Source organism: Cyprinodon variegatus, unplaced genomic scaffold, assembly GCF_000732505.1.
Source record: "Cyprinodon variegatus isolate N-32 unplaced genomic scaffold, C_variegatus-1.0 Scaffold491, whole genome shotgun sequence".
Taxonomy (NCBI): Eukaryota; Metazoa; Chordata; class Actinopteri; order Cyprinodontiformes; family Cyprinodontidae; genus Cyprinodon; species Cyprinodon variegatus.
Window position 1 is genome coordinate 108,936 of NW_015150944.1, and position 27,264 is coordinate 136,199.

Sequence of the window (27,264 nt, forward strand, 5' to 3'; positions counted from 1 at the left end):
ACGTGGTTGATTACGTTACTGTTGATCATCTGTCCATCATCGTATAAAGCCCGCCCTGACAATTTGATTGGCCCGCCAGATATTGTGCTAGCATACTGGCGCTACTGTTGAGCAATGCCAGACCGAACTTCCCAACCTCAAACGTTGTGGGCGGGACTAAGTTCGGAATGGCACCCAGGCTAGTTTTATTGTCTAATTACACTTGTTTATGCATTACGCAGCTCTTATGAGAAATTAGGCTTCTTGTCGAATACTTCTTTACTCTTACTTTCGTCATTTCTTGGTTGTCCATTTTTGTTTATTTAACTTGAGTAAAAATATGTCAAATAGTGCTATTTAAATTGAATACAATGTTTGGTTACTCTACCTACCTCTGTTTGTAAAGCCATTCTGCCTACCATGGCAGTTAGTGACAGAGTGAGGCAGGATATTTCAGGTCGCATGGGAGGAAAATTGGAAAAAGGACTGATGAATACAAGTGCCTGCCACACCTTTCAGATTGTCATCATCATCATTAAAGTTTTTTTTTTTTTAATCAAGTGCAACTTTACTTCCATTTTACAACTGTGCACTACTTTGTGTTTGTTTGACATGTAAAACTCCATTAATTTTCAGTAAAGTATTGTTAAAAAATGACAAAATGCTGAATTTCAGGCAGAAATACTTTTTAAAGGGACTTTAATTATTCTTTAAATACTTATTTGCAAAGGTATCTGAGACTTCCTGAGAGGTAAGCTTTTATTTTATCTCAAATGTGTTTTACCGGAATCATTTTAAACTTCTTCTAATCCGACTCTCTCCTGTATGTTTTAGTCTGTTCAGCACTTTGTGAACCATTATTTATCCTAAAGTGTTTTACAAACAAACAGGTTATGGTAATTTTTTGCGCAGTAAACTCTTACCTTCATATGTTCCATAAGGTAGAACTCTGTTCCTATTACTTCCACGTCTGTGCAGTACAATAGGGGCTGAGGGACAGGGAAACCAGCAGAGAAAAGGGCCCTCTGCACTCTGTACTCTCTATCCACCTGCAGGTTATCAGATCACACATGAGCTCCACTAAATGCATAAACTGTGAGCATAGCATGCAGGATTGATCTCTCAGGCCACATTTGGGCTATTCCCTCGGTGCGTCTTGGCTCATGACACTTTAGATAAAGATCTGCCAGAACCACTAATTGATGCTACAATCTCTGCCAGTAAACTGATGGCTGTCAACCAATTGGCTAAATCTCTCCATGGCTTGGAAAAGACCTCCAAAACCATAACAATGAATCAAAACATTTAACTACTTTTTTCAAACCTTTGCAAGACACTTTTCTTCTAAAAATCACTCAATGACAATCAGATTATTTTAAAAAAACAAAAACAAAAAAAACACTTTTAATATAAAATCTATAAACTTGTGCACAGAATTAAAATAACTGGCATTCTAATTAACTCAATACACAAGTCATTAACTAAATAATAATATTAAACAGCTGAATTAGTTATCTTCTAGTGATCTATGGCTCAAAGAGACTTCTATTGCTGCCCCCTGCTGGATAAAATAGAGAATTTCACCCAGCTGTGTTTTTATTTATATATTTTTTCAGTTTTAATAGAATTTCAAAGTAGCGTCATTTAGCGCGCGTGGCTGGAAGCTCACCTTGTGAGCCCCGGGAAGCAGCTCCCCGGGGGGCTTCTTCCTGAGAACATAACTTGAAGTTGCCTGGATCAAGAAGGTTGGGTTAGACTGGCCAGCACTGCAGAGATAACAGCAGGATGTCGTTCGCTGCGTTACAAGAAGAGCTTTGGACAAAATAAACCACTGAAGCCAGTCTGCTGTGGCGATTTAGTTTACCTGTACTGTCTTACGGTCAGGGGGTCGTTATTTGACACCAGGGACTTCCCACTCAGGTATCTCTGAAGGCTGCCAACATTAAACTTGTGTTGTGCTCGCACCGGTGTTGTTTGCTCTTCCATGATTGAGATATTTCAGGTTAATCATCTACACCGCAGAGCTAAACTCTGAGCAGGAGTGGCGCTGCACTGAAGTAAGCTTCTTATTCGCAGTGTCTTGTATTAAGGGCTATTTCACAGTACAGGAACATGGACCTTTGACCATTTTTTTTACTAAAGGTATAAACCTGTAGAGTAGTCAAATCTGGACAGAATCAAACCTTTCACACATTTAATGTCTAAACATACAGTTATCGAGTAAAATAATCATGTGGACATTGGAATTTATGTAGAATTTAATTATTGTAATATAATTTAAAATAATCCTCCCATTGGTTCCTTGGATTTCTAAAAGTAGAATGGGAGGCAGATCTTTTAGTTATCAGGCTCCTCTCCTGTGGAACCAACTACCAGTTTTAGTCTGTGAGGCAGACACCCTGTCTATTTTTAAGAGTAGGCTTAGATTAAAGTTATCCAGTTCTATCTCTATAGTTATGCTGCTATAGGCTTAGACTGCTGGAGGACAAAGGGACCCCTTCTTCATCATTCTGCTACATTCTATCTCTATTTTCCCATTCTGCAGTATTTGTTGGTTCAATTTCTAATGCTATGCTCTCTCTGCTTTTTCTGTAAGTAGCTTCGGCTCATCTGTTCCTGTTTAGCTGTGACACCATCCTGGAGAGAAATATCAGCTGTTATGCTGCCATCAACACCTTTGTTCATAGATTTTCACGCTTGGCCTGTTTTTCAGTGTAGTCTGTTTCTCTGATTGCAACTGGTTGGATGGGCTCTCTTCATCCTCTGATGTGGGAGCTGGCTCGAAGCTCCTCTGCCTGTCTGTTTCCTGGATGGGGAGGCCTGTGGATCTGGTTGTAAGTTGCCTTTTATGTCTCTGCTTCTGTGTCCTTGAACCCCAGTCGGCGTCGGCAGATGGCCGCTCACACTGAGCCTGGTTCTGCTGGAGGTTTCTTCCTGTTAAAAAGGGACGTTTTCCTCTCCACTGTCGCTACAAGCATGCTTAGTGTGAGGGTTTGCATTCGAGTCAATGAGTCAATGCAATCAACTGGTTTTCCATAGATAGAAACCCTTGAATCAATTTGGCTGGATGAATTGGTGAACTGTAAAGTGCCTTGAGATGACGTGTTGTGAATTGGCGCTAAATAAACTGAATAAAATTTGAATTAACATCTATGTTTTGCTTTTTTTGTATATTTGGAAAGCCGACAATTTCAACACAGGTTTGACTGGTCTGATTGTGACTAAAATCAATCATTAAAAAAAATTTATATGAATAAATATTTTTATACATATATTTTAGAATATATATTTATATATTTTTTTTTATCATTGAAAGTATTCAGAGCGATCGAAATCCAAACAATTTATATACTCAAACAATTAAGATAGAAGCGTTAATGTGTACATGATTTCATAAATCAAGCTATAAGAGCTCGATTTAGTGACGCGGACGCTCCAAATCGGACACAAACTTCAAGGTCATAAACTTTTTACCGCGGGCAACAAACACAAAAAAATGCATCGATCTAAAGTTTACAAATATAGCGTGTACTTTTCTAACTTATACACCCAGCTGTGTAAGAAATATTTAAATTATAGCCTACTTACCTTCCAAAACTCCCAGTAACATAGGAACGCTAGAAGGTCCACGTATTAGGTTTCTACACGGACACAGTTTGCGGTCGCACACACCCTGACAGCTGATTCCAGAAAGGAAGACGTGTACTTTTTCTATCCCGTGCTGATTGTTTTGAGCTTGTTTATTCTCCGTCTGTTTGGGCTCGTTTGTTTCCTTTTCAACGGCATCTTTAAACGGGATTTAATCGAATCAATGGCGACGGTGGAGGAGCTGAAGCTGAGGGTGAGAGAGCTGGAAAATGAACTGATCAAGTGTAAGCAGAGGCAGTCTGCTGCGGAGGATGCTCACAATAGACCCAAGATTGATCAAATGAGCGCCGAGGTAGTGGATTCCAACCCATACAGGTACCTTTTCTGGTATTATATTACTAGTTTATTATAGTTTAGTATTATTTGTTAAACCAGAGGTGTCGCCTAGTAACTCATCGCCTTAAATAATCGCTGTGCTGCATTTCTTAACCACATCCTAATCTCTGCTGTCTTCCAGCCGCCTTATGGCTTTAAAAAGAATGGGCATCGTGGATGATTATGAGGTAGGGCTTTTACTGAAAGACTTTTTGTTTGTTTTTTTCTTTTGTTGCTGCTTTTTAAACTGAAAACGATGAAGGAGAGCTGATGTTGAGAAGTAAACCTGCATTAACATGCATATTGTGACTCATCTGAAATGATAGTTCAGGTTTGGTAGAGTCTGAAGCACTGATTCTCTATCAGTATGGATCTGGACTTGCCTGGGCCATTTTTAAATAGGTCAATATGTTTTGATCTTAATTCAATAGTTTAGTTGCATTTATCCTGAGATAGCTTCTCTGTCCCTGTTAAAGAAAGGTATCCCCACAGCATGATACTACCCCAGCTATGCTTTGCTGAGGGAGTGATGTCTTTCGTCAAAGTCCTGAATCGATTCGATTTTGATTCATAGAGTTCTAAATCGATTAATTTCGATTCGATCCGTTTTTACAGTAATGAAAGTTGTTAAACTGTGTTTCAAAATGCTCATGTATTTTATTTTTTTCCTGTCACATTAAACACAAGATGCAAACTTGTAAATCAGATAGTTTAAACTTGAGGTGTGAACAAAGCTGTCTCATAAGTGCAAACTTGCCTCACTCGAGTGTGCAGACGTGACACAGCGGGGACACAGCAGACATGAGCTGCATTATCTCTACTGCACAAACAATATTTGCAGCGTTGTCTGTAACAATTACAGGGTGTTTTCTGGTTAGCCCCCATTTGTTAATGTCTTCAGTCAACCTATTGGCTATATTTGCAGCTGTCTGGCTGCTCATTTAAATTAAAATGTGAACGTCATGCGCGTCACTATAAAACTAATCAACCTCATTCCCTAGACATCGATTTTGCAAAAATGTACAGGAATCGATTCAAAATTGATTAAATCGATTTTTTTACCCAGCCCTACTTCATAGGGATGTCTGGTGTGTTACTTGGTCTTTATGCTTGTGTTTGTTTAATACTGTTTTATGACAAATCATAAAGCTTCACTGAGCAGTCGTGTACAAACAAAGATTGATCTTAATCAGGAAGAAGAAAAGTTATTCAATTATCTAAAAGGATAAAAAAAAATGTTTATACTTTTCCGATTGTCATCCTTTATATTTACTTTTTTTTTGGATGTTGTCAGAATAACTTTTTAGTGTGTTTTTTACATGGTCCTTTAACATTTTCTTAATATATAGTTTTATATTCCCTCAAAGAAAACTATGTGTCGTACTTAGTAGTTATCTGTTTGAATAAAACTGACAAGCTGTGTTTTCGCTCAGCTGAATCCAGATTGGGCAGATCTAACTTATAGATTTTGCAGTGGATTTACTTCATCTTGTCAGTAAATAAAAAAGCAGTGCTATTCTGTTTTTTCATTATTTATAGAACATATGGGTACTAAAGGCTTGTTATGTTTGTAGTGGATTTAAAAAAGAATGGAAATCCTACCAAAGCCTCATATAACAAGTTTTGGATTAATAACTATTTTGGATTCTGTTGACAGAAAATCCGGACATTTTCCGTCGCTGTAGTTGGTGTTGGAGGCGTCGGCAGCGTGACTGCTGAAATGCTCACTAGATGCGGCATCGGTAAGGTAATAGAAACCTCCTTGTTTTTACCTTTTTTGTGACAAATTCTTTCCCATTTTCCTCCCATGTGTTCGGTGTCCTCGTACAGCCTCACCAGTTCTCCCCTCCTTCGGTTTTACAGCTGCTGCTCTTTGATTACGATAAAGTAGAGCTAGCCAACATGAACAGACTGTTCTTCCAGCCTCACCAGGCAGGCCTCAGTAAGGTGGAAGCAGCAGAACACACCCTCAGGTAACATGTTGTCAGCAGAGGGACACCGTAAAGATCCTAACCGCCCGTTCCATTTATCTTTATTTGTTTCATTGTTTTCCAAACAGAAACATCAATCCAGACGTGGCTTTTGAGACTCATAACTACAACATCACAACACTGGCCAATTTCACACATTTCATGGATCGAATCAGGTTGGCATTCCAGCTTCCCAGCTTTGTGTGTATAAAGACATTTTTGTTAACATAATTCTGCTGTTTGTTTGTTTTTTCAGCCATGGAGGGTTGGAGGAAGGAAAACCAGTGGATTTGATTCTGAGCTGTGTGGATAACTTTGAAGCCAGAATGGCCATTAATACAGTCAGTGCCTCACTGTGAGCAGAAAGCAGCAAATCAGGCTGCTCTCTCTAGGTTGTAATATTTCAGTTTTTGATGTTGCAGGCCTGTAACGAACTGGGCCAGATCTGGATGGAATCTGGTGTGAGTGAAAACGCCGTATCGGGACACATCCAGCTCATTATTCCTGGGGAGACGGCCTGCTTTGCCGTATGTTGACAAACTTTTTTTCCCTCCCTGATATCGTTCTTTTTACCAACCCTATGTGGAGACTGTATTCTGTCTGTTCTTTAGTGCGCCCCTCCCCTGGTGGTAGCTGCCAACATCGATGAGAAAACCCTAAAGAGGGAGGGAGTGTGTGCTGCCAGCCTGCCAACTACAATGGGTGTGGTTGCAGGCCTTCTGGTGCAAAACGTCCTCAAGTACGTCGTCATCGTCAACCCCTCTGGCTGGCGTGAATGAAGCCATGACAAAGTTAGATTTATGTACTTAAACTCTCAAGATTTTAGGAGATTCATGGGTTTTGTTCTTCAGGTATCTGTTGAAATTTGGGACGGTCAGCTATTATCTCGGATACAACGCCATGCAGGACTTTTTCCCCATGATGGCCATGAAGGCCAACCCTCAGTGTAATGACCGCCACTGTCGGCGGCAACAGGAGGAGTATAAGGTTAGGAGTTTTTCCTCTGTTTTGGGGGGAATTTTTATGCAATAGCAGACCACAAAATAGAATGTAAGTGTGAACTGGAATTTGATTATCATTTCAGTTGCTTAAGAGCTTAGATTGTAAGCTAAAAAAAGTTGGAAAATGTCAGGGGAATGAATGCATTTTGTAGTTGCTGCATCAGTTGGGGAAACCTAGTTTTGACCTGTGTGATATTTTGTGTTCAGAAGAAAGAAGCAGAGCGGCCCAAGGTGGAAGTGGTGCAGGAGGAGGAGGGAGAGATCGTGCATGAAGACAATGAATGGGGTGAGCGGAGGTTCTATTTGTTGCATCGACTTTACTTCCTTGATTTCTTCTTCTCTAATAATGAATATAAACACTACTCCGCAGGTATTGAACTGGTTTCTGAAGTGACTGATGCCGAGTTACAGGCGGCAACGGGGGCTGTGCCTGACCTGCCAGAGGGCATCACTGTGGCTTACACCATCCCAGCTGAGGTTAGTTTCCTTCAACTAGCCACAGATTTAAAGGAACTAGCTTGTTGGGTTAACTTCTTTAATGGTTTGAACAATAAACAGTTGCTGCACGTTTCCATCTTGATAATTATACCCTGTTTCTGTACCAGGAAACGGGCAGTGGAGAGACGGTGGAGGAGAGTGAAGTGAGCTTGGAGGATTTAATGGCTCAAATGAGAAAGTTGTAGACAACGAACCGAAGATGCTTTTCTGCAGGACATTTTTTCGTTTTTGTATTCATATTTTTTTATTTTACATTCCCCACCAAACAGAGAACTCTAGAATAAACTAAAGAACTAAACAGATCATGCATGAAACTGGCTGCAGACACAAATTAATAACTGGAATGACATCAAATTCTCACGAAATGTCTTAAAGTACAAAATTATTTGTAAAAAATGCTCCTTAATCTGTTTATTAAGGTTTATTTTGACTGTTTCCATTTCTCTGCCATGTGACCTTCCGCCATAACATTTCTGAACACTGTCTCAATAAAAATATTTAATAGATTCTATCTGATCTTCTTAAAATGTTGCATGTTTTATTCTCCAGTGCAGATTTACAACATGAACACAGTGGATATAAAAAGTTGCACACACCAAGGTTGAAATATCAGGTTAATCTGATGTATATATTTTTTGTACTTTTTTCCACATTTAATAAAACTAATTCTCTATAGTTATATGGAGAAGTAACACTAATTTCTGTTTCACGTTCAGCCTTCACTCATCTTGTACAATCAATAAAAGGTAAATGTAGTTAAACGAAAGGAAGTTCCAACTCTCCGTTTAGGATTACCATCTTAAATATTTCTGGCTGTGTTAAACATGAGCTAAACCTTTTATTCTCTATGTCTGCATGGACTAATGGTCATTGCCATTATTTAAGGAAATTTAATCAAAGATAAAAAGATGGTTGATCAAAAGAGAAGTGAAGTCAAAGGTAAGGAAATTGATAAAATGATCATTTTACTCTCTTAGTTCCTCAAACCTGGCATTTAAAACAGGGATATGTAGACATTGAAACCAACTTCACATGAATGTATAAAAAGAAAACATTTTATAATTTTGATACAATAAAAACTATTAAATTATATAGTTACAGTTGAGACATTCAAGTGGAACACATGTTTTTGTTAGGAATCTAATCTTTTCTAGGTTTTCATTAGATCTACCAGAGTTTGTGTGTTTATTTGGTACAAAAAGGGTGACACCATTATTAGGGGGAAAAATGTAAACTCACTAGAGATTTGTTTAAAACTTTGTCCTTTTCATGTTCCATTTTAAATGTACTCAAGCAAGATTAGGTAAATAACATACATAAATTACAATAAACATTCTTCTCTCTAAAAATGTACTTTAGTTTATACAAAAATGAAGGCTTAGCGTTATGTAAACTTTAAAATGGTCCTCTTGGTTTCAGTGGGGAAGTGAAATTTACTCCAGAAACTCTTGTTTTCTGAGGTCATTAGTGTTGTTTACTCTTTACTATCATAACATGACTAAAAGTGCATCAAAAGCTTACATGCTTAAGTGTTTATTGGCACATTTTCAGTTTCTTTTATGCGAAAAAATAATGCAGAGGTCAGTTGTTATTTAAAACTTCACAAAAAACTAATTTAAAAGATTTGGAGAACTTGAGAGATCATCTCTAGAGATGTAAAGCAAATCCACACAGCAATGAGATTTTTTTTTTTTATAACACTGTTGTGATATAAAGTCTTTGGAGAAATTTACCCAGATAAAAAGACTAGAAGGTGCTAAATGAAATCCGAGGTTGGAGGTCTGTATCTGTAAGGAGCATAAAGGAAACGTATCTTTAGTGTCTCCTTGAAAGCTGAGCACTGTTGCCTTTTTGTAGTTTTTCACGCTTTGAATAAATGTACACAAAAAATAAAGTGTCTGTAACTTTTTCCCAAGTTAATCAAAAGTTCATGGGTGAAGGAAACCCTTCACTGTAACACTTTGAATATAAGTTGGTTTCTCCTCCACAGAGCATTCCCATCTGATTGTGTCTTTACATTCATTACATCTAACCCTCCGTGATGAAGGTTGGAAGTTTCATCTGTTCTATGGAGAAATTTCCTGGTGTGATTCCCAGTGAAAACAGTCACCTTGCAGCATGTGGTAGAGGAGCAGGTGTCTTCAGACTGAACGTGTCTCCGCTGGAGGAATGGTGAGACGGCGCGTTGCCACACACCAACGAAGGCTCTGCTTCTTTAATCTCCATCGCACACTTATACAGCTCCGCCGCCCTCTCAAAGTCACCTTCCTCATAACTGGATTAGATGACAGCATGAAAGCAAAATAATTGAAGCAATGTGAGGCGTTTTTTACGGTGTTAAGAGGCTGATAAATATTCTTACCTTAGCACAGCCAGGTTTTTCAGGGTTTCTCCGACCCGTGGATGTGAGCGGCCCAAACTATCTTCGTAGACTTTCAGTGCTCTTTCATAAAGTGGCAAGGCCTCACTGTGTTTTTTCTATAAAAATAAAAGTCTCAATTAGCTTTTGGCCATAAAACCCAAAAGAAAATATATAAACTGACAGTGGAAAACCAGAAAAAAACCACCAAAAACTGCAAAAATTCAAATGTTTATTCATTTAAAACCTATCAAAACCAACTTGACCCTTTGTGAAAAAAACTTTTTCCATTTAGTATTTAGATCAAAGAATGTTTGTGTGGTGAAACTGATAAATCCAAATGATTATCTGCAAGATTTGAGTAATAGCTGTTTACAGACTGCTTGAGCCGGTCCAAATGAGCTTGAGCTATTCTGCAAAGGAGGTTAGGCAAATATTTGGCTGTAAAGCTTGTTAAAACGACCTCTCAAAAGACCTGCAGTGCAAATGTGTCATAAATTGGCAAAAAAATCCAATTTTTCTGAGTCACAATGCATTAAATTAATGGATCTACATATTAACACTTCAAATAAATGCACTATGTATGTTGGTCTATCACTGAGAAGTGTGGTTTTAATTGGGTAAAATAAACAGTTCCAGGGGTGTGAATACTTTTAGCGATGCATGAAGGATTTGTGGATGAGTCTCACCAGTTGGCAGAAGAGGACAGCGAGGTTCACCAGTGCTGTAGCCACACTTGGGTGTTTGGGGCCAAAACTCTTTTCTCTGATTTCCAGAGAAAGCTCATAAAGTGGAACGGCCTTCTCCAGCTTACCCTTCATGGGAGACATTAAAATAAAAATGAAATACCCCCCAAAAACACTTGATTTCAAAATTTAATCTGACTGATGTCTCACTCTGCGCTTATAGAGCATGGCCAGGTGTTTGACAGTGTACGCCAGAGAAGGGTGGTCTGAGGACAGCGCTTTCCTGCGGATCTCCAGCGCCCTCTCATACATGTCCTCTGCCGTTTCGTACTCCCTCCTTTCTGTGTGGAGCGCAGCCAGGTTGTTGAGAGACTGAGCGCAGTCTGGGTGATCTGGACCGAGGACACGTTGGCGCATCTCCAGGGAACGGGTCAGGAACACTTTGGCTGCACTGATGAGAGGAAAAATGAAGAAAGATTTTAAACATTTAGGTGAACTATAAATATGATGGTAAATGGAACTGCTCTATAAGGTTAGATCCTCATACTGGGTAGTTTAATAGAGTGTTTAAGGTGAACTGGGTCTTACTCCAGGTTGTTTTGGAGGTAGTAAAGGACTCCCAGTTCATTGAGCGTCTTGGCACAGTCTGCAGTGTCCTTCCCCAGAGTCAGCTCTTCTAGCTGGAGGGCTCTACGCCTCAACAAAGTAAAACCGTACTGATAAGGGAGTAAAACAAACATGGAAGAAGGTTTTAGATGTTTTATTAAGACAGCATGACTCTATTTTATTCACATGTGAAAGATAATGTGATCTTTGTAACTAAAGTTGTGTCACGCATTGGATTATAAGGAAAATCATACTTAATTTTCACACTTCTTAATATTTTGCATACCTGACTGCATTTATTGGGGTGTTTATCGACCAGCTTTGCACATATAGTTCAGTCAGACTAGAAAGTGAGTGTCTGCAAATTTACCATGGATTATCATTTAGATTTGGGCCTTTGTGCTGAACTAGGGGAGCTCAAAGTGAGCGCTGGGAGCCATTTATAGTCCTTGGAATGATGTGCAATGCAATCTAATAATGGTGCAAATCTAACTGACCCGCACAGCTAATAATTTGTATTTCTAAAAAAAACAAACAACAAAAAAACAAACAAACTTGTACTGGATTGGTGCTGCAAAAAGCAGCTTTTGTAGCATTAGATCTGTTTCCAATAAAAAGGCTTTTGGATTTGTATTTAAAAATGAAATATTTTGTCAGCGTTGAGTCACTATTTTGGCCCGTCTAACACAAATATATGACACTGTTGATCTAATGATTCCATCGTAGCTCTGGCCGCATGTTTAGAGTTGTTCTGCTCAAAGGCTTCACCTACAAATTTCATATTGAGGTCAGTCTGATAAGCAGTGGTTCTTTTTTTAGATTGCAAAGTGTTCTGCATGCAGGCAATGATAGTCAATGTTGGTTTCATCAAAACAGAGCACTCTCTTTACATTTCAAACAGAACCTCTCATGGCTTTGTTTAAACCATGGCTCTCTTGTTGCCATTTCTTCAACTCAGTATTCCTTAATAGATTCTCAAACCTGACATGTTAATCTCTAGAACTCTTCCAAAGTTACAATAAGCATCTCTTCACAGCCTCTGTGATTGAAGCTGAGCTTTGCCTCTTTAAAGTCATTTTGTTTGTATATCTTTCCTTGGTTCAGTTTCCTGTCTCGGCCCATTTGCTTCAGATCTTCACTATCTCTCTGTACATTTTCTAATTTTAAAACTGTTTCCATATTTTTCAGTGAGTTCCTTGACCTTCACGATGGTGCTCTTTCCTTACATTGTCCATTTCCTGTATATGTGTCGATCTATCATATTAAATCTTAATAACATACTTTGTTTAAGGTTGAAATTGAAACACATTTATTTACTGAAGAGAGACAAGTACGGATGTGAAAAATTCGCTCACCATGTGACCTTTTTGGCGTGCCGTCTTTTGACGAATTCTTACTGACCTTTTCCGGAGTTTCTCAGCTTGTTCATATCTGATTAATAGAAAGTCTAAAATGTTTAACTGAACCTGATACAGAAACGCTGAATTAAGTCCTCAAAAATCGTTTGGGAGTACATGTAAAAAAAAAAAAAAACATTTACTTGTTTTGTTTCTGATAGAGCATGGCAATGGACTCCAGCTCCTGTGCCACAGTGACATGCTCAGCACCGTAGGCATTCTCGCTTATCTCAAGCGCTTGCTTGTACAGCTGTTCAGCATTCCCATACTTCTTCCACTGGACATAAACTCCAGCCAGCTGGTGCAGCGAACGAGCGACACTGGGATGGTCTGGGTCCAGGGCTGTCTCTCTGATCTCAAGAGACCTTTGTAAAGGAGCAACAGCCTAGAAGAACACGTCGAAGTTTAGCAGAAAGAAATGGTTTACGTTTTATATGCATGATAAAGAAAATCACCCAATGTACCTGACTTGGAAGACCTAGGTCTTTGAGAAAGCGACCTAAAGTCTCGTAAAGGTTTGCAAGCTTTGTCATACTGTCTTCACTCTCGCAGCTCTTCTCGTATCGTTTTAGGGAGTCGAAGTATTCAGTTGCCATGGAGCTTTTGTCTTTTCCCACATACTGCCAGTAGGCTAGCAACTCAGAAAAATGACCCCTGGGAGGAATAAGAAAAAAAAAAGTAAACAAAGACAAAATGCAAAATCTTAGAATGATTAAATACCGTCTCATAACCCCACATATTTTCAGTAGAAGCAAACTTTTACCTTTTGTACAGGTTTTGGGAGACAAACAGGTTCAACAGACTGAGCTGAAGTTTAGTTTTGTCCTCCTGCTGCTGGTGCAGCCAGGGAAGCTCATCTGCAACACGCCATGTGACGCAGTCCTGGCTGCAAGCATACACACATCGATTTGAGATTCACCGGCTGTAAAATAATATCTGCGATATTTGTGTTAGAGTTAGAGGGGAGGATGAATACGCTGCACACCTGAGCTGCTGATTGAAGTAATGGATTAGTTTCTCCCTGTAGGAGGCACAGCCACTTCCTCCACCCAGGAACTCCAGCCTCACAGCTTCACAAGCCTGCAAGGCAGACAAATAATAAAATAAGACTCTATATTCAAAATATATCATTAATCTAATTCATTTTAGTAATCCTGAATACAAATGACAAATCTATTTATAAGGTAATGTGAGATCTTACGTGGATTTACTAGAAAGTATAAAGCTAAAGAATAAGCATCACTGATTATTAAATAGAGAAAACCAAGGACAGAAGTGACTTAGAATGCCATTTAGTAGTTAATATACTGTAACCGAGTTAAAAGAAAGTGGTTTGGATTGTTTTTTTCTTTCACTTAACTTTCCATTTATATGCTTTGATTATGTACTTTGTACACTCCTTAAGCTTAAGCCTTTTTTGGTGTAACTTCTTTGTGGAATGTGTCAACAAGTCAACAGTCTTGAACCTCATAATATGGCCATAAACTAACATTCTATAAAAAGGTTGGTGTGGGTGACGTTCTAATTTCTTAAAAAAATAGTATTGGATTCTTATCATTTGTTTGGTAAAATCTTAAAAACCAAGAGGAGTAAGTGATGGATATATGTAACTGTGTGACATATGAGTTTTAAAGTGTTGAACTGAATCACAAAAACAAATTAACTTTCTAATAGTTTTCTTTTATCGGTTAGATGCACTGGAGCGCTGCTTGAGAAAATATTTAACACGTCCCAAAATCCTGGACTTGATGTCCAAAATTCAGTGCCACCATTGGCCAGTAGGTGTCAGCACACCTACGTTACTGTTACCTTTTGGAAAGGTTTCTTTCAATACTAGAAAATAATATAAATATAATTTAATATTGCACAGAGGAGAAACTTGGGTGTCCCAGTAAGAAACTAAAATGCATATAGAAGCACATAGATACACACTAAGGTAAAATATATATAAACAAAAAAAGAATATGACACTATGACAGTAATTCAAAACTAAGATGAAAAAAAAAAACAAGACTGCCATTTCTTTCGTTGTTTATTGTATATATCGAGGACTTTTAGCCATAAAGAGAGAGTTTCTTTTAGTTGTTCTAGATGCTTTATAACATGCTTATGTCTTTTTTTGTTCCTATGTTAGGCATTCCAATCTGTTCAACCCTGTGGTCAAATGTTTCTTTTTTAAAGTAGCTGGCTTAGTTTCAACTTTTATTTGATAATTTTATATCTGTGGGATAAAGAAGATTTTTATCGTCTTCTGAATCATATGGACCAGGTGTGCAGCTGTTTACCTGCAAGTGCTGAAACCTGATGAGTCCACAGCGGAGGGTCACAATGCAGAGTCTGTTTAGGTGGTGGAGCAGAGAAGACAGAGCTGGCCACTCTAGCCCTGGGAAAAGATCTAATGCCTCTGATTCACTCACTCCATTGTGGCTGGAAAACACAAGGCACAGCATCTAGGAGAGGGAAGGAAAAAAAGCATTTATTCTTCTGCTAAGCATTAAAAAAAATGCAGTCAAATATGTCCGTTTATCTATTGCTGCGGTTACAGCAAAGCCTAGATATGACAATGTTTCACCTCTTTCATTATGTGCCTCTCTCGCTCCGAGTTGAGGGACTTTAACATCATTCTTAGCGCCAGGCGATAGAGAGACAAGGTGTCCTGACACTGCAGACACTGTTCCAGGTTCTTCTCCAAGGTCCCACCAGATCTAAAACCATCCAAAACAAGTTGATTTATTCTTAAAAAATGCTATCTAATACACAGAAATCTTTACTTTCCTAAAAACATAGTGTTTGAGGATGTTAAAAGGTGTAGCATATCCTTATCTAAGATTTTCTAAAAATGTCAGAAAAAAAAAAAAAACCTATGCAATAAATTCAAACACTCTAAATACAGAAGACCAGTCCAATTCACAAGTCATTTCTAAAGAGTTTAATAGGATTTAAAGGACATTTTCTGCAACCGTTAAATGTGACTGAAATAGAAGAAAGAAATGTAGGTGAGTCCTGGTCTAACCAATCTAAAAAAAGACCTAACTTTTACTTTACTTTCCTATTTACACACACCCAATACAGAACCCAGAAAGTAGACATGGCTGACCTGGTAATCATCCTTGCCAACAGTGTGACATACAGTGCATTGCATGTCGATGCAGAGCGACAGTGCCTTTCCAGCTTTTTCTCCTACGACAAAATTAAATCTATAAACCGTGCAGATAAATGCATTTATTCATAATAATAAAAAAAAAGCATTCTACATTTCCACACTGACCTGATCCTTGGTGAGTCTAAGATCGGTCGCCTGACACTCTCCAGTGACTACACTCTTAACTTCTCTGGGACTAAGTGGGTCCAAGTGAAGGGTAGGCCACAACCTAAAGAAAAAAGTATTTTTTGAACTGCAGATGCTCCCATAAGTGTGCAGATTTAGAACGCACGCTCACAGAACAGAAGGCATTAGGAGCAGAAATGTCATATCTAAATTTTGCTTTTAATTATGGATTTTTGTTGTTCTTTTAAAGAGTACAATACCTGCATAATAAAACAAGGACTGGATGCACAACCACATAGGATCAACTTTTAAGTAAAGCTAGGGAAAACAAAACTTGACTAAATGTGAAAAAAGCACTAATGTCATCCTGTTGTGTGCATTCCTAAACCAATTTCCAGGTTTCTTTGGGATCATGTTTCTGTAGGAAAACCCAATTAGGTCGAAGTTTCAAAAAAAAATATCAACAACAGATGAAAGAAAAGTGGCGCATGGAACATTGCTGGCCACGGTTTTTAGGGGATTATTCATACTGTAAAGCATGGTGGTAACAGAATCACTCCGACGATCTGGATCATATTTGGTGGTGTTGGTTTACTGCAATAAGAGGGATGGATTAATGAGGAAGAAACTGTCATTGATACATGTTTTTATGTCTTCTAGACTGAACTACTGCCACTGTCTTCATGTAGGATGGAGCAGCTTTCCTCTGGGTCGCCTGAGGCTAGTCCAAAAAGCTACTGCATGTTTGCTAACAAGACACATAAGGAAGCTGTCCTAATTTTATCCTCCCTGCATTTATTGTTCATACATTTTAGGATTCATGTTAAGGTTTTAATTTTGTTTTTGGAAAGAATTAAAAGGTTTGCAAAGTATTTAGTTAGACAGTTACAGCAGCAGGTTCCCAAAGAAATTTAATCTAAAAACTCTCTTTGCTTTTAGATGTTTCTAGGACTTTTTTGTTGTGTTACTAAACTCTCAAACAAAACTTTTAAATAATATCATGCCCTTCTTTAGATTCAGAATTTTTAACCCATGGACATTTAACAATATACTTGTGGAACAAATTCCCATAATTGTCTCTATATGTGTAATTTTAATCTTGCAACACGGTCAACAATAAACTGAAAACTTTGATCCTTTTGTGGATGCGGAGACAATTTGCAGTCAAATTATTACCTCCAAGCCTGAGGACATGTTTCTACATTAACCGACACCACCACTCTGACGTTGACAGGAAGAGGGTCAATCAACCACTTCATGTGCCTTTCTGCTTGCTGAAACAGGCAAAGTGATAAAGAACATTACTGAAATATGATAATAAGCTCTACAAATTCAGACAAAAATATGTTGTGTTGAACTTAAAGTGGAGAAAGTAATCACCTGTATTTGGTCAATTGAGTCAATGATGATGATGATGTTTCCTTGGTGCCGAGCAGACAGTCTCTCCAACCAGCGAGGAAATTCTTCCAAAATCTTACTGGGATCCATGGATAAACCAGAGATGGACCAAAAGTGCTGCAGCAGCTAACAGAAAATGGATGAGAATAAACAGACTGTATTCAAGACATGTCTTAGCTGGAAGAAAATCCATGACAGGGAGTTTTTACCTTGACTGTGAGGCGTTTGATAATGAGAACAGGCTCTGAGCTTATGGAAAGGGGGCGTCCGACAAAATGATAAAGGAACAAAGTGTTGGGGGATTGCTTCTGCTGCAGCTCCATCCTGTAAAAAATGAAGAATCCATAAAAAAGAGGCAGCCTACACATAAAACGCAGAACTATATACTTTCTGAAGACAACAAATCAGTCAACCTTTAATTAAAAAGCCCCAGAAACAAATAAAGAAGTGAAACAGTAGAATAAAAAAAGACTATGAATTGATCAAACTAACAACTACAAAAAAAAGCAAAATAATTGGAACTAATCAAAGAAATTTTACAAGACGATCGTTTCAAACACCTGTTCAATGTATAGTAAATAAATATATTTTATAAAATACACAATACGGGTAAGAATATTTATGTTGAAGTTATAAATAGCCAAAACAGAAATGTAAGAATAAAAAAAATGAACTTTAACTAAAAGTGAAACTGATTTTTTTGTGACTGTATCAAAATTTTGTTCTGTGCAGAAATCTTCTCTCACCATTTGGAAAGCAAGAGAGACTTTCCTGAACCTGGACCCCCGGACACCAGTAGGGGCGGCGTCGGCGGAGGGGCAGCTATCATGTCGTTTAAACGATCTATATACTGAGAGGAACAGCACATCAATTTAATGGATGAAAAGTATTCTTTAAGGGAATGTTAGAGAAATAATTAGTTATACCTTTTGGAAGCCTAAATGGGAGGTGGTGCTGCTGCAAGCCTGCTGGTAGGATTCAATCTGCTCCTGTTCGTCGTGGAGGTCCCAAAGCACATCACCCAAATCCTCCTCCTGACCAACATCTATGGCAGAGTGCTTGGAGTCATCATCCGCTCCTTCCAAACCCAACAATTCCTAAACAGTGAAATTATATTCAGCATTTAAAAAGGACAGTAACCTGAAAACAATGTCCAGATTTTAAACAAATAAAAAAAACATGATGGTCTGCACCTGCTTGATGATCTTTTCTAGTTGAGCAAAAATCAGTTTAGCTCCTTCTTCAGCAGAGCCGCTGTGATCCACCACCTAACAAACGGTAAAAGGGAATTTTCTTCTATTAGTGAGAGACCTAGACCCTAGTTTCTTGCTTACAAACATGTTCCACTGTTTTAAAAAAAATAAGAATCAGTTGTTTTCAAATCAATACAACAAAAAGGAGTTGTCAATGCTTTGAACCTCAGATTTGAACTTAAAAAAAAGATTTAGGGGCCAAAAGGAGGAAAAAAGGCCTTCTATACCTTTAAACAAGTATGATTTTGTGCAAGTGCTCTCTTCCTGTTACTTGAAAATAAAAGCTACAAAAAATCGGAACAACAAACAAATTGTGATGTGGCAACTCCAACTTAGGAGTTCTCTTTATAAAATAAATATAAAAATCCTTCCAGTGGTCAGAAATGAATATTGATATCTTTCAAAAATGAAACAAGGTAAAAAAAAAAGAAAAAAAAAGTTTAATATCCTTCGAATTCAATTTATCAAGAATTAAAAAACAAGACAGTATGGGGGGACTGTAATTAAGTAGTAATATCCACACAAAATATAAAAACTACATTATTATTATTTTACATTTTTTCCCGATTTTTTAAATACCGGTATTCTATTTATTTTATTAAATAATTGGGAGAAAGACGAAGTACCCGGGGAGAACCCACGCATGCTCAAGGAGAACATGCAAACTCCATGCAGAAAGACCCTGGGCCAAGAATCGAACCCGCAACCTTCTATTTATTTAATATAAAAAAAAATTAAAAGTAAAAATAATAACAATAAAAACATAATTATGAAAAGATAAAAAGATACAAAACTAAGTGGAGCTGAGAGAGGATTGCTTTACTAGCTCAGCCATCATGCACAAACATTTAAGCCTAATTTATCACAGTAAAATGTATAATGCCGGCTTACAATAAACAGAAATGATATTTGAATCATTTAGTCACGACAGAACAGATTTGTTTCCCTTATATTCTCTAGAGTAAATATAGAAGTTACACACCTTGACTTTGGCAGCCTTGTCTGCTGCATTGACCCTTTCCAACAGCTGCCTGACAGGCCCAGTCAAGCTGCTGTCCTCTTCAGTCCTAAGGTAGAGCACCAGTGGGTGACCATCCGGGTTCTTAACAAAGGCCTCGTCACAATCCTCTGTCATAGACCTGCAAAATAGATGTTACTCAGTATATCAAGAAAATCCATTATTTCTGCAGACACAGAGCTACTACTTCCCCCTATACACCTGAAACCAAATGTTTACACTGTATAAAAAGATAGATCAGCTGTTCTCTTCATACTCTGGCCTTATATCAGACTAAGAATTTCCTGTTTTAGATCAATTATAAAGCCAAGATTAATTATATTTCCTAAATGTTCAACTATTCAATGTTCAACTAGATGTAGTTGTTTGAATTTTATATCATTTACTCCAAATTCAGAAGTCTTTATATATACAAGTTTATATAAAAGCAACAATTTTTGTTGAACTTCGGGGAGCTTCTTGCAGAAAGCGCTAATGACGTATGGAAGAAGAGTTGGAGATGTCACAGTTTGCTTTCTAAATTGTGGCTGAAAACAGCAACTCTGTATTGGTAAATACACTGAAGTCATAAAAGAATCAGGTGGTCTCCACCCACATTAGCTGCACCCTACTCCATAAAAAAACTCAGTGAAAATAGGAGGGCTAGCTTCACGCAGGTGTCATACCACCAGTGGTGCAAACAGTAGGTATGCACTATATGAGGTGCTAGAGGGGGCAACAAAGCGATAGTGGAACAATAATTTCTAGTCACTAATTTCTGCATCTTGCAGTTATTTTGATTGTTTTTTTGTTCTTTAGAAATGAAAGGGGAGGGGGCACACCTTAACGTGGCGACTGCAGGGTTTTTTTTGTGGGGGCGGCTCTGTTTTCATTTTAATCACAATTTCATCTGATGACAAATAGCTGAAGATGAGGAGTCAGAAAAAGAGTTTACAGGGGCTGCATAACAACAACCGAGAACAGTGAGAAAGACAAAGGTGTTTATATATTAAAATATATTTAAAAAATACTTTTTTAAATATATTAAAAGGTGGAGGAACTTGCAACTGTGTAAAGGAAAACATCTCTTTTCTAGAGAGATGTTTTCTAGAGAAAAAATAAGCCTAGAGTCACCTTGAGTTTTTTTTTCTGTATACTCTTGTCAGTTAGGCTCAAACCTACATGGCTTAAACACTGTTAGCTAATATGGTTAGCATGTATCAAGGTCACCTGGTTTAGCTAGCGCATGAAGTTTTGTCATGGCTGTGGTCTGAAATTTCCATATCGCAAGTCACTATTTCCAGTAAGTCTACAAAAGCAACATAAAGAAATACAAAGTTTACAAATGATCCCAGACCTTGTTTGGAGAAACATCCTTAGGTTTGGTCGATGAAAATGTACAGTATGTATTTGGCCACAATGTCCCTAAATATGTTTAAAAAAAAAGATGGAGTAGAGGAAAGCAGACTGTTGCAGGTTTTTTTTTTTGCTGCACTTCATAAAATAAATTGCATCAAGAGCATATTGTGGGAATATCAAGAACAAATCCCAAGGCATCAGGTAAAAAATACACATGAGAAGCTTGTGAATATATAATAAATATAAAAATGGTTAGCTTTACATATGCAAAGAAAATGCAAACATCTGGTTTCCACTTTTTAGTAAAGTTTCCTTTCTGTTATGTTCATATTTTTGTTTGCTTTAGATAGTGGCATTCATTTTTCCAAAGTCAAGAAACAAGTAAAAGCGATCATAAAAACACAAACCAAACACAACTAAGAAAACTACTGGAAATGCCTCAGGAGGATAGCACTAAAAAACAAAACACGACAGGATTTTAGTTATCAAAATGTTTTCCAAAAACTCTTGAGTGAACAGACAACCATTATCCTTAAAACATTCTTTTGTTAATGCTTATTATTATAATGATGATAATAATCAACCCCCTTATTATTATGTAATATCATAATAATAATCAGGGGAAATATGAAAGTGTGTGTGTGTACCTTGTGACAGTGGATTTAAGAAGAATAAGACACACTGAACTCCGCTCGATCTCCTGCTTTCGCAACGCTGCATATGAAGAGGTATTCTCCTCTGGAAAGTAAACGTTTAGGTAGAAATGTCCCAGACCCTCACACATTCTCCGCAACACAGAGGAGTGTTTCTGTCCAAAAAAATAATAATAATAAAATAAAATAAATATATATACATATATATTGTATACAAGAAAAATATTATTGGCAGTTCACTGTTGTTAGGATATTACAACTTAATATTAGCTGCCTGTTGCAACTTGCATGTCAGAACTGATGTTTTCCCCAATAGTTTATCTAATTAAGACAGTTCCTCTGTCTGGATATACAGTTATAATCATCTTTCTGTATGTGGCAAATAATTGGGAATGGAATGAGAGCAGTGTCCTCCAGCTAAGAACAAAGTTTAATATTTTGATAAGGCTGGAGCCATGGATGTCTCCTCATCTGCAAATGTTTATGATGTAACGATGTGATGATGTAGCATACTGAAGTATAAAATGCTTATCTACCTGTTTGTCATGGCCACTTCCCTTGAAGTGAGTCCGGCTGGTAAGCGCTGCCTTGTGTAACTCTAAGCAACTTCTCTGATCTGAGTAAGATTACAATTTATATCGAAATCTGATGTCATGTCTCATGGTTATTTAATGCCTATACGTTCTGAAGTGTTATTTAAAGAGTTTGTACCGTGTGATCTCTTTTCAGGAAAAAGAACCGGAGAGAGAAAGTTTCAAGGTGTAGACACAGATCCTACCTTTTTAAAACTGTAATTAAAATAACTTTCTGATATTAGCGCCTGATATCATTAGCCTTGAATTATCATTGACATGAGAACGATACATTTGAATAAAGGTCCTGTATTAAAGTCTTGTATTATATTTGCGTGTACTGTTTTTTTCTCTGTCCATACACGGGATGGCTTAAGATCTCCAAAACATCGAGGGTGTTGACATATAGGTTTTAATGCTTTGGGGCACCAAGGGGCCCTCAAGGACTACATGGGGTTCCTTCTGCATCTTCTAAAAAACAACTTACTAAATTGTATGTTATTCTGTTTTTTCTTTTTGGTCACACTTTAATATATAGAGATTTTAGAATTACAATATCTAAAAGAAAATTAGAAATTAAAAGAAATATTACAAATATGTTTTTCACAGCTGACTCCATTCATAGTTCAGTATGGGTTGCCCCTCTGATGACTCAGTTCTCATGAACTAGGTCAAGAGGAGGGATAGAATTGAAAGGATTTTAAGGCATTTATTTTTTCAGTAAATACATTATTAACCTTTATTTTGTAAACATCCTTCACAATGTTAAGGGATTTATAAATCCAGAACTGCAGCATCCGCTTGAATTCATCCCAAAGGTGTTCCTAAAAATTTGGTAGCATAACCCAAAAGTATTTGCGGATATATTGAATCTAAGTTAATTCTAATACTAAGAAATACCCCAAACCCCTTATATTCCTTTATCAATAAGTAATAACAATAGCTCCCTAGACAACAAGTGTTGACTGCTCTAGATAAGAGTTTAATGATTTTTTAAGCTGAATAAGCAGGAATTTAGTTATATGTGGTTTTAATATCCAGTCCTTCTATTAAGGTGTAAAACATAATATTAATGTCAATATATCCCCTAAACAAGACCATCTTACAACTACTAATCTACAGTGTCCATGAAACTGACCCTAATAAAGATATCCAGCTCAGTTTTGGTGTCTTGTGTGGCGATTAGGTAGCAGCGCACGGTGTTACTCCATAAGGCCTGGGGTACATGAGGTGACACCTGAAGTAGACTGGCCACTGCAGCATCCCAGTCATCTGATGGAAATAAACACACAACAGATTATGTTGTTTACATGCTGCAGAAAATAACAATACACCGATAAGCCTTTAAAAACATGTTATAAAGCACAAACGTGGTAAAGCTATGAATCAGCAATTTAAACAGTTATTGATGTATTGACAACATTTCAGTGCTTATAATATGCTTGACGTGCATTTTCCTGATGGTGTGAAAAAAAGGTTGCAATAAAGCCAAGCAGGATCCAGTCAGGGCCCGATCTTGCAAGATTCCAAATAAACAAGGCTAAATTGCAGGAAAAGATTTTCTTTGTCTGTGTGCAACAAGTGGATGTGTTGAAGGTAAATTACAAAGATTGCTGTACAAAGTAGTTTGGTTCCACCCTATTGAAGAAAACCAGATACATTCTGATAAAGGAAGTTTGAGAGTGGCCACAAAAGAAAGATAAGCTTCTAAGCCATGTAGTCAGAAGTAAAAATGACTGATATTTTATCTATAGTGCACTTTGCATAGGTAGCCAGGTATCTGAAAGTGGGATGGACATAAGTAAAACCAAAAAAATGACGAAAATAACTATATATACATACATACGTGTATATACTCATTAAAAAACATTGAAGGAGAATTTAAAAAATACCTCCTACCCTCCTATCATAAGTAAGAAATGCACATGTTGTGTGCATACAAAGATGCATGTTTACATTTGTGTATCCTCCAGCCATAAATCTGCACAGCTGTGAGAATATGATCTGTATTTTGATTAATCTACAGATGCAAAAAAGAATGGTTTGCCTGATAAACACGTTTGCAGATGTTTCAAGAGGAAACCTTATCTTACCTTAAACATCAGGCCCTTAGTGTCTTACAATTAGAACTATTACTCTTGAACACAGGATGTTAACACAACCACAAATAACATTTTCAACTTGACCTCAAATGTTTTTATGAACCTTCCTTTATTTTGTGGTTTCACCTGTACAGGATGTCTCAGCTATAGCTTCCTTACCCCTGCTAACATTTGCAAATGGTCCTTCAACATCTATTAAACTGTGTGCAAACTCCGGTCCTCTGAACGTCTGCTGCAGTTGCATCATGCTACCCATTGAAGGTTCACTTCCCAGCACCCCACCGGTCCAGTATTCACACTGAGTTCCAACTGCTGATGAGAACAAAAAAATAGTATGTGAATTAAAACAGGAATATAGAGGAAAAAACATGTCTATAGATATTAGTGTCTTACCAGTCACAGTGGTTTGGTTATCATCTGAATCAGAGTCAATTGGACTAAAAACATGAATACCCTGAGTCTGCAGCTGCTGCAATTTGGCCTCCAGATCCCTCTTTGCACGCAGCAGATCTTGTATCTCTTTCTCTTTTGTCTCACGGAAAATCTAAATTCAAGTGAGCATCAAGTTAAAAAGACAGGACTTTGCGGGAAAACCCGCAATTTGCTCGCCTAATTGGATAAAAGCTATAATAAAAGACGATGTCACAAATACAATGTAGAGAGAAAAAAAACGGGTTTATTTTTACCTTAAACTGCCGTTTCACCTTGTCCCTGTCATGTTCAAAGGTGGCAGCCCTTTCCATAGCTTGGTACTTTGCCTCAAGGGCAGCCTCCTTCTCTCTGAGAATCTTCTGGTAGGTTTTCTGAAGAGCCTGTTAAACCCCAACAGGACACTTTAAACACTCACCTCATTATATAAGCTATATATCTATCTTTAAATAACTTTAACTAAACAGTATACCTAAAATACTATAGGAAATAGAACAAGAGTTGAAAGATGTACCAGCACCATATTATGATATAGACAAACAGTAATACAAATTTATCCTGATCACAACTGAGTCTAGTTCCACAGTCCACTATGAGCAAAACAAACATACAAACAAAAAAATAATAATAATAATACAGTAGGCTGCACTGGTGGATCTTTCTATAGCATTGTAATTTATTTCTGCAGCTGCATAGTGGTTTGACAGCAGCTCCACTAAGATATTTGCAAAAAACTGTTTTTAAAGTCCATAAAAAATTGAAAAATCTAAAATGCTGAACGACATTGGATGAATGGAACTGTAGTGAAACTTCCCAGGAGTGCTAAAATCACTGCTAAAATGACTCTGAGATATCAAGGAGCAACCCAGATTAATAAAGTATAATTGAATTGAATAAATGAGTAAGAAAGAGACTGGACCGGATGGTATCCGGTATATAGAGAAGTTTCAAACAGTTTGGACAATATTTTCATTTAACATTTTTGTTGTTATATACTTTAAATATTTGCTCTCTCTGTGCAAAAAGCTGCAGAATTTGTCTCCATTCTCATAAAATCCCTCAACAACTTAGATTTGTTTATCCTAAATTATATTCTGTATCTATATCCTTATATATTTACATATGTGGACATCCTTATTCCTAATTCCCTGAACCAGTAAAACACTACTTGTCAGTAAGTTTTTTTCTAATTTTAATGCAACTGCTATAAATCTTAGAAAGTATTCTATGGGAAAAAGCCAGTAGTCAAACACAGGGGTGCAGTGACACTGATGATCTGGGACTGATCTATACAGTTATGTCAACTCTGTCCACTAATATAGAATCCTGAAACAGTTTTTGCAGACATCAGTCTGTAATTGTAAGTCCAGACACACAGTGATCCAGATCACTCAGTTTGCTGCTTTCACAGATGGCACAAATAGTGATCTGGATTTAGGGAAATGAATATTTTTACAAGGTAGGATGTTCAGACACTCCTTTTACATGGATGTCAGATGTTTCAAACATTGACCACATAGTTTAATAAATATGCAGGAGGAGGGATACTTTGGTGATTTCAGTAACCTAACCTTTTATTTACCTGCAGCTCAGCTCTTAGCCTCTTGTTCTCCTCGTCAAGCTTGGCCTCCTTCTTCTGCATGGATGTGATCTCGTTATTCTTGCTGACGCGAAAGATTTCATACTCCTTTCGGAGTCTCTCATACTCTGCAGCATACTCCAGGTCCACGGAGCCCGTGGATTTGAAACTGGCCCCAATAACCCGAGGTCCGCGGCGGAAGGAGCTGCGAAGGAGACGGGCTTTGGGCTTGACTTCAACGGGTATCTCACAGGCTTCCCCTCCCTCACCGCCGTATCCATCCTCGATCACCTCTCCTGGGCTGACCAAAGAGGATGCGGTGCCCATAATGGCAAAGAGCTAATAGATTAGCCTTTTTCTGATGAGCATAGCTGCTACCGAGCGGTGAAAAATGGGGATAGGGTGGACATTTTTTTTCATAACCGTCGAGAAAAAAAAAAGACAATGATTTTAATTTCGTGACATTGTCAAAAAAATAGACTTTATAACGTAGACGTGACAAGCAACATACATGTGACACGTAAACGCAATCCAGTGCCGATGTATTTATAGACGACAAAAATAAGAAAAGATACTTAACGCAACGTGGCCCACCGAGACATTGCTGCAGACAAAAACAAATAAAGCTGGAAAAAACATACTTTGGTAAATATGCTCTTGTCACAATATTGTCTCCTGAAAAAAGAAGAAATGAAAATTGTGAAGCTAGGTTAAACAAACAGGGACATAACGGTCCGCTCCCTTTTTCACAGCTTCCTCTTCGCTGCCTTGGTAACAAGCTTTGAATACGGAAGCCGCGAAAGTCAAAAAAGGTTTGTTTGGAGTTGTTAGACTTTTTCTATTCTCTTTTCCCTCTAATACAGACGGTAGCATCAGTAATATTATGTAGGGGAATGTCCAGACTTATTATCATTTAACATTTTCATATATTAACAATAACTTTACAACACAAACACTGTGGTTAATTATGCACATCATATACTAACACTAAAGATGATAAGTAGAGAATTCACGCTCTTTTCAGAACTAGATTTTGTGTTATATGGGGTAAAGAGATAACTATGTTACTCTGCAAGTCATCTAGGAGTCTTCAGTGAAATCACAGATAAACACCTACTTTAATAATAACTTAAACATTTATTAAATGTGGATATTAGTACATTTAAATATCATTTTTTTGCAGAATGATTATTGA

The 27,264-nt window shown here is 37.5% G+C and overlaps 3 protein-coding genes across 4 annotated transcripts in view; 1 reads left to right on the forward strand and 2 right to left on the reverse strand.

Annotated features, from left to right (window-relative positions):
* acad11 (acyl-CoA dehydrogenase family member 11) overlaps positions 1-3,734 on the reverse strand; it is a 35,423-nt gene extending 31,689 nt beyond the window's left edge. The window contains exons 1-4 of one of the 2 annotated variants that reach the window (XM_015390290.1): positions 3,568-3,734; positions 1,844-1,958; positions 1,649-1,745; positions 903-1,028 (exon numbers count right to left, since the gene is read on the reverse strand). In XM_015390290.1, coding sequence (XP_015245776.1) covers positions 903-1,028; positions 1,649-1,745; positions 1,844-1,958; positions 3,568-3,589 — 360 coding nt within the window. In that variant the 5' untranslated portion in view covers positions 3,590-3,734. The remainder of the gene's footprint in view (positions 1-902; positions 1,029-1,648; positions 1,746-1,843; positions 1,959-3,567) is intronic. The other variant, XM_015390291.1, reaches the window with a different exon arrangement.
* On the forward strand, positions 3,640-8,005 carry uba5 (ubiquitin-like modifier activating enzyme 5). The gene is made up of 12 exons (XM_015390293.1): positions 3,640-3,942; positions 4,085-4,130; positions 5,600-5,689; positions 5,806-5,915; positions 6,002-6,088; positions 6,169-6,253; positions 6,335-6,439; positions 6,524-6,651; positions 6,764-6,899; positions 7,121-7,199; positions 7,284-7,390; positions 7,519-8,005. The coding sequence occupies exons 1-12, from the start codon at positions 3,791-3,793 to the stop codon at positions 7,594-7,596; spliced, it is 1,203 nt and encodes a 400-aa protein (XP_015245779.1). The 5' UTR covers positions 3,640-3,790; the 3' UTR covers positions 7,597-8,005.
* On the reverse strand, positions 7,956-26,828 carry nphp3 (nephronophthisis 3 (adolescent)). The gene is made up of 27 exons (XM_015390289.1): positions 26,073-26,828; positions 24,748-24,873; positions 24,455-24,605; positions 24,221-24,373; positions 23,098-23,231; positions 21,382-21,542; positions 19,361-19,517; positions 18,319-18,393; positions 18,052-18,222; positions 17,872-17,975; positions 17,335-17,449; positions 17,108-17,251; positions 16,904-17,001; positions 15,728-15,830; positions 15,557-15,639; positions 15,032-15,164; positions 14,745-14,909; positions 13,445-13,539; positions 13,223-13,345; positions 12,924-13,113; positions 12,603-12,844; positions 12,418-12,493; positions 11,045-11,172; positions 10,667-10,907; positions 10,460-10,585; positions 9,774-9,889; positions 7,956-9,686 (listed from the first exon to the last, which is right to left on the reverse strand). Exons 1-27 carry the CDS (start codon positions 26,394-26,396, stop codon positions 9,518-9,520), a joined length of 3,903 nt encoding a protein of 1,300 aa, XP_015245775.1. The 5' UTR covers positions 26,397-26,828; the 3' UTR covers positions 7,956-9,517.
* Between the last annotated feature and the right edge of the window lie 436 nt (positions 26,829-27,264).